The 14,281-nt window shown below is 40.4% G+C and overlaps 1 protein-coding gene across 2 annotated transcripts in view; it reads right to left on the reverse strand.

Annotated features, from left to right (window-relative positions):
- ADSS2 (adenylosuccinate synthase 2) overlaps positions 1–14,281 on the reverse strand; it is a 36,912-nt gene that overhangs the window by 10,118 nt on the left and 12,513 nt on the right. For both annotated transcript variants that reach the window (XM_040451859.1, XM_040451858.1), the window contains exons 2-8: positions 14,160–14,262; positions 13,263–13,331; positions 11,322–11,372; positions 4,981–5,047; positions 4,623–4,730; positions 3,298–3,379; positions 901–1,027 (exon numbers count right to left, since the gene is read on the reverse strand). In XM_040451859.1, coding sequence (XP_040307793.1) covers positions 901–1,027; positions 3,298–3,379; positions 4,623–4,730; positions 4,981–5,047; positions 11,322–11,372; positions 13,263–13,331; positions 14,160–14,262 — 607 coding nt within the window. The remainder of the gene's footprint in view (positions 1–900; positions 1,028–3,297; positions 3,380–4,622; positions 4,731–4,980; positions 5,048–11,321; positions 11,373–13,262; positions 13,332–14,159; positions 14,263–14,281) is intronic.

Raw genomic sequence — 14,281 nt, forward strand, 5'->3', positions numbered from 1 at the left:
GCCTGGCTTTAAAATCCTGTAAGGCTGGGAATGTAAGCTGGTACAGCCACTCTGGAAGACAGTCTGGAGGTTCCTCAAAAAATTAAAACTAGAACTACCCTACGACCCAGCAATTGCACTACTCGGCATTTATCCATGGGATACAGGTGTGCTGTTTTAAAGGGACACATGCACTCCCTGTGTTTATAGCAGCACTATCAACAATAGCTAAATGTCCATCGATGGATGAATGGATAAAGAAGATGCGGTATATATATACAATGGAGTATTACTCAGCAATCAAAATGAATGAAATCTTGCCATTTGCAACTACGTGGACGGAACTGGAGGGTATTATGCTAAGTGAAATTAATCAGTCAGAGAAAGACAAAAATCATGACTTCACTCATATGAGGACTTTAAGAGACAAAACAGATGAACATAAGGGAAACAAAAATAATATAAAAACAGGGAGGGGGACAAAACAGAAGTGACTCATAAATATGGAAAAACAAACAGAGGGTTACGGGAAGGGTTGTGGGAGAGGGGATGGGCTAAATGGGTCAGGGGCACTAAGGAATCTACTCCTGAAATCATTGCTGCACTATATGCTAACTAATTTGGATATAAATTTTAAAAAATAAAAAAAATTTAAAAAAACTCAAATTGAATGTTGAAGACATTAAATAAAATTATAATTAAAAAAAAAGAAGTGTACTTGTGGTGAGCACTGAGTAATGTACAGAATTACTGAATCACTATATTGTACACCTGAAACTAACATTACACTGTATGCTAACCAGAATTTAAATAAAAGTTTTTTAAAAGTTAAAAAAAAAATCCTGGATGGGAACGTTAATTATTTATATCCTAAGTACTTTAGGGCTCAGTTAAGCCCCCATGAAGTCATAGCTCACTCACCAAAATCAATATCTAGTAGGGCTGCATTCGCACCTTCTACCAAGATTTTCTTTGGTGGTCCATGTAGGGCCTCATAGAGGAAGTAAACTCCATCTCTCACCATTGGTTTAATCCTTTCCATGTAACCCTACAGGCAAAGACAAAATCCAATTCCAGTGTGTACTAATAAATGTACAACATGATCAGTACAAGTAAAACTTACCTGACTCTAAGACAGGTAAGACTTAACTAACGCAAAACAGGAGGGGCTGGTGATGGTACTCAGTCTACTGGACATTTGGACTAGCTTTGGTCTCTCGTCTTGATTCTCCAGAACCAGAAAAGAGACCCTTCCACATTAACCTTACTGCAAGTTCTGATGACAACCTTCCTCGTGGCCAAGACTCATTCTTCACAAACCAGCTTGCAGGAAAATGAAAAGAACCGGGTATATTACATTGTGCTTTTGCGTCGGGTGAGGTCTTGAAAAAGCTACATTTACAATCCGTTTGTAACCATGAGTTTTGCAACTTGCATCAGGGTGACTGTCAAAATGTTGGTGCGGGTCACCAGTGTCATGCAAATATTGACAACTGATTGTTAACACTCTTTTGCCATTGTATTCCATTATAGCAATAGCTCAGCAGTATTACTAGTAGGTAATATCAAATACTATTTTACACACGAGCATTAAAAAATTTTCACAAAACATATTAAAAGCATTAATAATCCTGCTTAATTTTAGAATTCAATTAAAAACGTCATATAAACAAGAGTCCCCTCAAGGCCTAAGGTACAAATACAATAAAACCTAGTTTCGGGGCACGTAGGTGGCTCAGTCAGTTAAGTGTCTGACTCTTGATTTTGGCTCAGGTCATGATCTCACAGTCGTGAGATCAGCCCAACATCGGGCTCCGAGATGGTCATGGAGTCTGCTTAAGATTCTCTGTCTCCCTCTCCTCCTGCCCCTCCCCCTCTCGCATGAGTGCACATGTGCCCATGCCCTCTCCCCGCCTCTCAAAAACAAATAAGGAAGCAAACCCCTAGTTTCAACTATGTTTCAATATTTAGCCAGACTAGTATGGAAATTCCAAGATCCACTTGTGAAGTCACCAGAATGTGTTACACCAACTGATCAAAGTATGGTCCCCCACCTTGGCTGTGGTCTCCTGCTTATTCCTGTTTTAGTCCTTTTTTTAGGCCTGAAGTGACCATACCGTTCATCATGTCCCTTATTCCTTCAAGTGCTGGTTCAACAAATAGCACCTATTAAGAATCTTCTTACCCAATTCTGTTCATTATTATTCATCTACTTCACATGAAACATGAAACATGCATAAAATGGAACTGAAAAGCCATAACCATACTTTAGCACATAAATATTTCCAAGTTGCTAGCAATAAATTTAAAATATTTGCCGCATGACAGAACGAAAAACAATGGCAGTGTATCCTAAGCAATGAGCAATACACTGAAGTCTAAATACTCAGCATTTAGAATCTTCCTTGGAGGGTTTTTTTTTTCTTTTTTTTTTTTTTAAGGAATTTAGTGAGTAGATAGGCCTAAAGTCTATAATCATTCTAGAATAACATAGGAGTTTGTAAATTCCTATTCAGTTCTGGAATTGATGTTCATACCGATTTACAGAAGAGAAGGAGTAATAATCAGATACACGGGAAGCAGCTTGAAACTCACCAAAGACCAGGGAGGAATGGAAGGTGGAGAAGGCAGGAGACTTGTCTACTAACTCGGGCACCTGACACCTAACAGTTGCCAAATGTGGGCCCAACCTTTGCCAATCACCTTGGTCTCGTAAGAGAACAGTGCTAAAGAGACCGGCCCCGGGGGGCCCTCCTTCCGGAACGTGCTGGCCAGCTTTAAAAGTCAAGAGCCCTGGCCGTCCCTCTGTTGATCTCTGCTCCACATTGCTAGGAGGGATTTTTATTTTTTACGTAATCCACATCGAGTCTTTTTTCTGCTCAGAATTACTCAATAGCTTTTCCTTAACTCCAGGATAGAAGCTAAAATCGTTATCGCTAGACAGAAGACCCCCAGAAGACCTCCCGCCCACCCCCGCCCTGCCAATATTTCATTTCAGCCACATCACGCCAAGTGACTCAAACATGCCCTGTCCTTTTCGGTAGGCCTTATGCTTTCAGACTTAAAAAGGACAATAATTTGCCATACCAGTCCTTACTTCCGGTACGTTACACAGTCTGTGTGGTACTTATTACACCGTAAATCATTTAATGTACATCTTCCCAGTCACAATGTGATTTCCATAAAGGAAATTAGAGACTGTATGCTCTTCATTCTTATGTTTGCAGGTCCTAACACAAAGCCCGAATGAATGATCTGAGATGTCAATCTGGCAAATGACTTTTTTAAAAGGACATTAAAGGGGCCAGAAAGCATTACCTTGAGTTTTTGTAATTCGCCTTCAATGTCGATTTCCAAAGTGGGGTATATAGATTTGTACTGGTTGGCCAGAACTTTGAACCTGAGAAACACGGATAAATCAAGATGTTTGCTCTGCGTAAAACCAGTCTGAATAGATCACTTGATTCAAATGGTTTCTGTAGATAAGTGGTTTTCATAACAAATCAATCCAGGACTGAAGCTACATTCTAAGACATAAAAGCTACACAGGAGATCAGTCATATGAGTAAGTGACACATTCAAAATATTTTTAAATTCAAATGTAGGAATGCCAATCATATAATTAGGGTGATGTGTGTGGAGGGAAGGGGATGGCCTAAGATCTGCAACCAGTAGACTTAAATCAGTGTAAATTATATTGCGCTGTGCAAAAAAAAAAAAAAAAAAAAGGAGACAGTCTACACAATGCTTTTTAAAGAGACAGAGGCATGGGGCGCCTGGGTGGCGCAGTCGGTTGAGCGTCCGACTTCAACCAGGTCACGATCTCACGGTCCGTGAGTTCGAGCCCCGCGTCAGGCTCTGGGCTGATGGCTCGGAGCCTGGAGCCTGTTTCCGATTCTGTGTCTCCCTCTCTCTCTGCCCCTCGCCCGTTCATGCTCTGTCTCTCTCTGTCCCAGAAATAAATAAACGTTGAGGAAAAAAAAAAAAAAAAGAGACAGAGGCAGAATTTAGCAACTGGTCTCCAGTAATCTCAGTGGAGGTGCCCTGATGGCACAAACTGCTGCCTGAAAATGGATTCAGCCATCGGGTCTTTGATGCCACCTGTCATTAGACACAACCAATTAACTCCCTGTCACTGAGTCACCACACAGCTTTGATGATTATTAGGTTTCTCATGGAGACTTTTCTAGAGAGTAAGCATCCATGAGGCAATTTCTATTTTTTAAGGTGAGCTTAAATATTAAATAGTTCACCAGTACCTAAGAGCCTAATTATGTCTAGGCTGGGGGAGTCTCTGGAACTGAAAATCTGAGGGGTCAAGGCTCTAGGGGGCGTTAACCCAACCACAGTACCGCCACACCCCCCTGGAATCTATTTCTCAGCCAACTATACCAAACTCCAATCCCTACATATAATTTTGGCTTTGCCTTCTTGGGGTACTGCTAGGATACCAACAAGATGTTACTTTTCATGAAGTTAATTTGAAATTAAGTAATAAAAAGTAACTTTAATACTCCAAACAAAACAAAAGAGCCAAACGCCACTATTCAACTAGAATACTGATCTTACCAATTTGCATCCTGGATATGAACAATCCCCAAAATCCCATGTGCTCTTTCCATTCTGAAACACAAGTTAGTTACCTCTCAGAGAAGCCCTCGAAGTCAGAAACAAGATCACACATCCGCAGTCCACTCCGAGCAGCTTTGGAAGAATAAACTGGGCCAATGCCCTTTTTTGTGGTACCCAAGCTTAAAAATAAATCAAAACGGGCTTTGAGTTAGACAACAAAGAGGCACTTCTTGCGGTCAGATCATTACAAAGAATGGAGTTACTTCGACTATTTTGTTTGGGCTATTTTCTCTAAGTTTATCGTCACAACCCTATCGATTTCCTCTGAAATCCAAACATATTCTAGTAATTTTTCTTAAACCTCTGGCCTAGGATTTGAACATAAGGGTCTGGATCTGCTTAAACTGCACCAAAAACAAAAACACATACTTTTTCCCGGCTTGTTCTTGTCTCTGTTGCTCCTGGATACCATCAGCTGCTTGATGAAAATCGAATACTGAGGAGAGAAACACCAAGTCACAGTCGTTGAAACAGAGATCACGTGGGAGGAGCAAAACATACTGCATTTTAAATCACTTGAGTTACAAATGCCTTCGGCCTACTTTCATCACGACGAATCAAATGCATGCTTTTAAAAAGCGTCAATAATGGTGGGAGTGAAGTAATGACGCCAACAGGTACATGAATACGAAAATAACGCCCAATCGTTCATTCCTATTAATTGCAAACTATATTGTTTTAAAACTGGTCAGTAAGAGGGTAATTTTGGGGCCTACCCTACAATCCTATGAAGCTTCACTTACTAGGACACCCTCTTTTCTTCAAGTTCTACCCTCCAGACGTCTCTGTGTTATCTTGACATCTCCCCCTCCCTCACCAGTCCCAAACTTCGTCATCTCTCACCCCAGACCGTGGCTTCCTAATGAGTGTATTTCCACTCTTGGAAATTCAGATTATCTCGAATTCATAATTCTTAAGGCAGCAGAGCCATCTTTCCAAGACACAAAATATGATGTCACCATCCCCTTGCCTTTAAAAACTCAATGGCTTTCTGTTGCTCAAAAGAAAAAGACAAAACTCCTTTATGTGGCCTCTCTTCTGGCCCCGTGCTCTGGTCCCCTTTCTGCCCTTGGGTCACACGGGCATTCTTTCACATTGATGGCTACAAGGCAGACACTTGTGTCTGAATGTGGCTCTTCCTGTGCCTGCGCGTGCACTCACAAACTCACGCCCCACCAGTACTTTAGGAAGTCTCTTACCAGCTGATTTCCTGTGCCTACAAGTTCTCAAATATTTACCGACTGAATAAATAGCTACTTGATGGAACAGGCGGGCCTAGAATTTTGTCTTACAACTTTTAACCAAGGCTTCTTTTGTTTCCAAAAAGCCAGACAGGAATATAATTTAGGTACCATAAAATTCACCCACTTGCAGCGTCCAATTTAATAATTTTTCATACATTAAACCCTGGCTTCTTTTCCCTAATGATTGTGTTTGCTTCCATATAAATAAGTTGAAATGTTTACATTTTACACAGAACGACTGACATTAAGTTTCCTAGAAAGCAGTGGTGGCTTAGCTAAAAGATCTGGTGGTATCAGAAGGCTTCTGTTGTAGTTATAGATGTTGAAACTAGAAAAATTCGAGGAAACCTGACCTTAATCCACCCTCTGATTGACCCTACCCCCTACAACCCCCTCTGCCCTAATTCCCTCTTTTGAGAGGCTACAAAATTGTCAAGGCAGTCCTCTTCCCAACTGTATGGTTAACAGATTTCCCCAGTGGTCTAGAACAGGAGTTCTGACACCTCTTACACTAGGTGATTACAACACAGAGACTAATTTTTTATTGTGTGACATAAAATTACTCTGTAAATCACGATGCGTCTTCGTGCCACAGAAGCAGGTAGCAACAACATCCTTAAACTACACTGCCATATTGCACACCAAAAGGTATCTATGGGAATGTTCAGAGCAATATTATTTGCAGTAACTCAATACTAGAAATGAGTCAAAGCCTCATTAATGGGAAAATGGATAAACTGTGGCATTTTCATACAATGGGATACTATTCAGCAATGAGAAAAGTATAAAATATTGCTTCATTGAACAATAAGGATGAATCTCATGGGCACCCTGTTGAGTGGAAATCAGGCGCAACAGATTAAATGTGTAATCTGTATCGAGTTCAAACAACAACGACGACGACAAAACCAATCTATAAGTGAGAGAATAGCGGTCTCCCTTGGTGAGATGGAGTAGATAAGGACTGGGAAAGGTCATTTGAGTGATTTTGTTTACTTGTTTGACTGAAATATATTGACCTAGAACACTACTTCCAGGCGTACAACATAAAGATTCAATATTTGTATGTACAGGATGCTTGGACTATTCTGGTTCTTGTAGTTCTAGAAGAGTTTTAGGACTGTTTCTTCTATTTCTGTGAAAAATATGATAGGGATTGCACTGAATGTATAGATTGCTTTGGGTAGGACGGACATTTTCACAAAACGGGTTCTTCCAATCCCCGAGCACAGAGCAGCTTTCCATTTACTCGCATCTGCTTTCTTTCATCAATGTCTTACAGCTGTCAGTGTATCGGTCTTTTACATGCTTGGGTAGCAAAGTAGCTTTTTCGGGCACTAGAAAGGTTCTGTTTAACAAGGTAGACACTGATTAAAGGGGTAGAATATGTGTACACTTTTTGTGCATTTTGCTGTTGTGTGTGATATGTTAAAATGGTTACTTATTTCTAACAATAGCTATTGTATACTATAGGGATTAGTTTATTACCATGTACAGCTAATAACCATTCTTATTTACTTTAGAGGAGCCCGAACAGTTCTTAAGAAGCTGTTTCATTAAAACTCAGACTTTGCCAAAGCGAGACGTTGGAGTGAGCTATTTCTTTTGAATAAAGAAACATTTTGCATTTAAGTATCTGCTGCATTTTCTATGCCCAAATAAGTTACAGTGGCAACTTGCAAACCACAAATAAATGGTTGATGGAAAGCAGGCAAACCATATTTCTTAGAAATTAATTTAGTACCTTGCCACTAAGCTAATGTTTCCTTAGGTTTTTCCAGGCCCCGGGGAGCTATTAGTGAACTCAGAGTAATTACTTTCATAAAGCCTCATCGTGGCACAGAGCCTTAATACCCCCACTAACAGTTTTTGAAAGAACACTCTTCGTGTGAGGTTGCTCTGAACACGTCTTCCATTGTCCACAGCCTAGATAAGGAAAACAAAGCATGCTGCCTTGGGGACTCAGTCTAATTTTTAAAATAAAAGATAATTATGCACTTTCAGTAGATAAGTTTTAACAACACCATCTTTTATTATTATAGTTAAGTTTTATTAACACCATTAATGTCACACTGTATTAATGTGCCCACGTGAGCTTCAGGATCTGTAATACCCACGTTGCTTGCTGCTCTTCTAAGTTGTTTTGGGGGTTTTATTAGTTGTGGCCACTTACTAGGAGATCTAACCTCTTAAGAGATTGTTAAGTTGCAAGAGAACACGGTCATCTACAGCCTCGGTGTTGCACAGGAGGTCTCTAGAACTTAGGAGATGACACAAAGGTCATCTTTGCAGTGACACATCCCCAGCCACTGTATCGGAAATTATAGACTGCTACCCACCTTCTCCAAACTACCAGATGCAACAGGTGGCTCCCCCCTCCTCAGACCGCATCACTACATGCCATGGTGCGTTTGTTACAGATTTATCTTGTTTGTCATCTGTCTGCCCTACTATACCACACGCTCCATTTTTTCTACTGCTGAATCCTCAGTGCCCAACACTACACCTGGCACAGAGTAGCCATTCAATAGATAGTTGCTGAATCAAAGGACAGACACCAACTAACCTAGATTTCAAATGTTTAAAGAAATTTAAAGTCTCGGCCATTTCTCAGATCTCTTTCCATCGGTAAGTATCTCTTACATTACAAATTTTGTTTGGAGTTTCAATGTGACAGGTCGCAATTATAATGTAATGGTTCCCTGCATGCTTGCTTAAGTATGCTAACGTAAAGAACTGGCCAACAACAGACTCATTTAAAAATTTCTTTAAAAGAAAATTAGCTGTTTAAAGCAAAAATTTAAGAATGCAATGTAGAGTTTATAACAATGGAGACATGAAATGTAGGACAGTAGTAACACAAGGGACTGGATAAGGGGTATAGAGGGCATCTGGGTGGCTCAGTCGGTTAAGTGTCCGACTTCGGCTCAGGTCATGATCTTGCGGTTCGTGAGTTCGAGCCCTGCGTCAGGCTTTGTGCTGACAGCTCAGAGCCTGGAGCCTGTTTCAGATTCTGTGTCTCCCTCTCTCTCTCTGACCCTCCCCCATTCATGCTCTCTGTCTCAAAAGTAAATAAATGTTAAAAAAAAAAAATTAAAAAAAAAAAACATTGCCTTGTAAAAACCTTGGATTAAATATTGTATCATGTTAAGGTAGATGATTAAAGATGCATATTATAGGGGCATCTGGGTGGCTCAGTTGGTTAAGCATCCAACTTCGGCTCAGGTCATGATCTCACCACTCGGGAGTTCAAGCCCTGCATCAGGCTCTGTGCTGACAGCTCAGAGCCTGGCGTCTGCTTCACATTCTGTGTCTCCCTCTCTCTCTCTCTGCCCTTCCCCCCTCTCAAAAATAAATAAAAACATTAAAAATTTTAAAGATGCATATTATAAATCCCAGAGCTACCAAAATTCACAAAACAGGAGGTATAATTAATCAATCAATAAATAGTGCAGATAATATTTAAAATACTAAATCTAAAAGAAATCAGGAAAAGGAGGAAAAAAGACAATGGCAGGAATAGAAAACAAAAAGCAGATATAAATTCAGCCATAATGTTAATTAACTATATTTAGAAATAAATGATCTAAATACTCCAGTTAAAGGGGACATTGTCACAATGAATAAAAAGCAAGACCAACTATATTTTGTGTATAATAAATGCCCTGCAAATATAGATATAGATAAGCTAAGGATGATTAGACTGAAAAAGATACCTCCTGCAAACGCTGATCTTAAGAAAGGTGTGCTGGTTCTTAAGAGTAAGGAATATTACCGCGGCACATTCCTGTGTATACCAACGTACATGAGGACATCTCATCACGATCAAAGTTAATCCACCAAAACAGAAGTTTAAATAGACACACCACCCAAAGCACACAAAGCAGAAACTGACAAGAGGTGAAAAGACAGATGAATCCAGTTACTGCTGGAGGTTTCAGCATGCCTCTAAGTGACTGACAGCAAGGAGACAGAATACCAGCGAGGACACAGAAGACGTGAACACCCTTTAACTGACACTTAGGGGACACCCCACTCTCAATAGAACACATATTCTTAGGGCATGTCGAACACTAACCAAAAGAGGCCCTATGCCAGGCCATAACACAAGTCTCGACAAATTGAAAACGGATGAGATCACACGCAGAGTATATTGTCTGTCTATAACAAAGTCAGGAATAAATAAGGGAAATCAGAAAAAGCATCCAATATTTACAAATGTAAACGTATTTCTCAATAACTCGTGGGTCAAAAAGAAATCACCAAAAAGTATTTTCAAATGAATGGAAATAAGCGTACAAAATGTCAGCATTTGTGGAATGTAGCTCAAGTAGTATGAGACTCATACGCAGCTTTAAATGCTTATATTAGAAAAGAAAGGTCTACGTCAATGATCTAATAAGCTTGAAAAGAAGCTAGAAGTGAGCAGATTAAACCCCCAGAGTATGTCAGTCCAGCACAGTTCACTTCAGAGAAATTATTTGAATGGATTACTGAGGTTTAGCCATAGGCTTCAGCCTCTGCTGGTAATTTGGAGGCACTGCTACTTAGCTGATACTTAAGAAACTTGATGGGGCTGCTCTTACATGGAGGTCGAGGCTAAAACTAGAGCAGCTCTTGCCTCAGGAGCCCTTTGTATTTAAATACAACTTACGGGGCGCCTGGGTGGCTCAGACGGTGTGTCTGACTTCGGCTCAGGTCGTGAGCCCCCCACGTCAGGCTCTGTGCTGACAGCTCGGAGTCTGGAGCCTGCTTCAGATTCTGTCTCTGTCTCTCTGCCCCTCCCCTACTCGCTCTCTGCCTCTCTCCCAAATATAAAAAACATAAGAAAAAAGTTTTTTTTTAAAATGCAACTTAAGGGCTTGCATCGGTCAGTTCTCTCTCTTTCCTGGTTAGTGTCTCAAAACCATGTGACTGATGATTAACCATTCTATCCCTTCAAAGTTAGGACAGGAACAAGGAGACAAACTTCAAACTTCTTGGTGCTGCTTGAAGTTAATTTGAGAATCCCGTTTGTTCTAACAACGGATAAGGAGGCTACACCGAATAAAGTCTCAACCACTGAAAAAGGCACATGGGTACATTTTAGACACAAAGAGTCCCTCTCAAGATTTTTTCCAGATAGAAGACCTGCTTTTTACATGAGTATCAATGTGCAAATAAATGCTCTTCATATTTGATATGGTTTATCGTATCTTTTATTTCATTTTTTTTTAAGTAGGCTGCACGCTCAGCACAGAGCCCAACGCGGGGCCAGAAGTCTCCACCCTGAGATCAAGACCCCGATGCTTCACCAGCTGAGCCAGCCGGGGGTCCCTAATAGGCTTTATTTTATAACAGAATTAGAGACGTTTCTCACGAAACGTGCTGCTTATGTTATTCATTGGTTGAGCTAATTCCTCAGAAGTTAGTGATAACTTTCTGAGAATAAGGCAGTTATGAAAAAATGCATGTTATGCCCCTTACCAATGTGAGCTCTGTCAGATATGATAAGCCTTTTTTCCCAGCCTTCCAGACCTAGAGGGAAAGGAGAAAAAAGATACGGTTAACTGAACACTTTGTAGAATTTTTAAACCTTAATTTCTTTAGGGATACAGTGTTTCAAAGTGTTTTTCACGGAAGTAATCACTAGCACATCTTGTCTTCTGTACGGGATACATATTTAACAGGAATGTTCTGACCAGTCATTCATTATATATACACTCATGCACAAATTCTATGTTTTTAAATGTTTAACTCTAAAACGCTTCAAACTCAAGCCAGCCGGAGCCACATAAAATACTTCTAAGAATCCAAAAGCAAATGGTGGGGAAATGTCATTTTTGTTAGAGGCAGGGGAGGGGGAATTTGCTGCAGAGCAGGAGAAGAATTTTAAGAAAAGGGAGTTAATTTGGGGAATGGCACCCTTTCCCAAAAGACAATTATAAAAAGTGGGATTAGAGGCGCCTGGGTGGCTCAAGCGTCTGACTTCAGCTCAGGTCATGATCTCACGGTTCGTGGGTTCGAGCCCCGCATCAGGCTCTGTCCCGACAGCTCGGATCCTGGAGCCTGCTTCGGATTCTGTGTCTCCCTCTCTTTCTGCTCCTCCCCTGCTCGTGCTCTGTCTCTCTTTCTCAAAAATAAATAAACGTTTAAAAATTTTTAAAAGATTAAAGAATTTAAAAGGAGACAGCACCATGTAGGTAAAAATGCAGGGAAGCCAAGAGGGATGAGAGCCGCAGGCAGCCAGGATTCTGTGACATCACATCGAACTGTCAGGAACACTTGAGGTTGGATTGCTACTTTTAAACTTGAACAGCGAAATCGAATTGAGAATTTCCAACGAGCCAGGCTAAGGGCAAACAGTACTTTTCCTCAACTGCGGATTTATTATTTGCGTTGCCAAGTGCCCCTCAAAGCCCAGCAAGGCAGCCAAACTGAATGTAAACAGACTTCCACAAATCCCAAAGAGATTAGCAAAGGCAGGAAATTAAGGCTTTAAAAAAATTGTTCTTAAGGAGATGGGAGTGAATCATGTCATAGAAAGAGCATCTCCCTCATGTGGAGGGAGGGACAGAAACAACCCTGTTTTATCCCAGGGTTATACAACCCACGGGAACGACACTGACTGACTGTGTGCAAAGGGGACCTCACTGGTTTCCTGACTCCCACAAGCTAACGTTTGGTTTGGGAGGTGGGGATGATGCATCTCTGGAGTTTCTCCACCAGCGAACGGACAGTGATTCCAGGAGCCTGAGGAGAAACTCTATGGATGACCTGGGTGTCAAGAAATCAGGGCTTACACAATTACCTTATTCTGTTTGTCTTCTGTTTACAATACTGATCATACTGAATAAAATGTAACCGACATTGAAAACATTTGTCCTACAACAACCTGCAATTTTAAAGTATAAGACAAGGGAGCCTGGGTGGCTCGGTCGGTAAGCATCCGACTTCGGCTCAGGTCATGATCTCACCATCCGTGAGTTCAAGCCCCGCGTCAGGCTCTGCTCAGAGCCTGGAGCCTGCTTCAGATTCTGTGTCTTCCTCTGTCTCTGCCCCACTCGTGCTCTGTCTCTCTCAAAAATAAATAAACATTAAAAAAAAAATTTAAGGGGCGCCTGGGTGGCGCAGTCGGTTAAGCGTCCGACTTCAGCCAGGTCACGATCTCGCGGTCCGTGAGTTCGAGCCCCGCGTCGGGCTCTGGGCTGATGGCTCAGAGCCTGGAGCCTGTTTCTGATTCTGTGTCTCCCTCTCTCTCTGCCCCTCCCCCGTTCGTGCTCTGTCTCTCTCTGTCCCAAAAATAAATAAACGTTGAAAAAAAAAAATTTAAAGCATAAGACAAAATGTTTTGCCCGGTGTGAGATTTTTCAACAAACTTTACAATAAACAAACCAGTTACCAGGCAAAGCAGTCAGGCTTTCATACCTTTTCCTTTTTGAACATTTTTCTCTGCTTCCTCAAATAATCCAGGTAGATGAATTACCACACCATTTCCTAAAGGAAAGCAAAAAAAAAAAAAAAAAAAAAAAAAAAAAAAAAAAAAAAAAAAAAAGACCAACCTTAAATATTTATACTTATAATAGATATACATAATGATATTAAAATACAGACATCTATGATAACTCTCATCTAGAATAGCAGATAAATGAAGGACTTAATAAACAATATCTGATTTCTCAGGGAGTTACCACAGAAATGATTCCAAGTTTTTAACAGTAGTGTAATGTAAATACACATAGAGTATAAAACACTAAAATTACATTCAAAATAATTTGAAATTTCTTTGAAACAAAGTGAAACTTATTCTGAAAGAACCTAGTTAGGTCGGTCTAGGCAAACTGAACCAGGTTACAATGATGCTAAGTCGGTGCCTTTAAAATTGGGGAATCGCACCCTATTAGTGGCCATAAAATCAATTTAGCGGGTTGTGATTAGCATTTTTAAAGATAAAAAACTAGGCCAAAAAACTTTAGATCGCATCACATTATAAGGGTTCAGCATCAATCCGTGAAACACCTCCTATATTTCTCACTGTGCATCAGTGTTTGGAAAGCTGATTTGATGATCTAATACTACTTTATAAATTTAAGATTGCCAATGGCCACAGTTAAATGCAAGTTATTCCAAAAAGTATTAGTGCTAAAAGACACAGTTGTAAAATAGCCAGAGTTAGGTATATTCCAGAAGGTACCAAGGTCAAGATTAATAAGGGACCAGTGATTATTTGAGCAGTGAGAGATGAAATCAGCTTGGATAACGAAAAATGAACACCATTATCAATTGAGGGAAAAAAAACCCAAACGGTTCAGTTTATACACTCACCAATGAATGCGGTAACATTGGGATTAATTATTCCACTGGGTAAAAGATGAAAATCATATTCCACAGAATCTACAACAACTGTATGGCCGGCATTATTTCCTCCCTGAAAATATAAGACAGGG

This window comes from Herpailurus yagouaroundi, unplaced genomic scaffold (assembly GCF_014898765.1).
Source record: "Herpailurus yagouaroundi ecotype Mexico unplaced genomic scaffold, PumYag 205, whole genome shotgun sequence".
Lineage (NCBI taxonomy): Eukaryota > Metazoa > Chordata > Mammalia > Carnivora > Felidae > Herpailurus > Herpailurus yagouaroundi.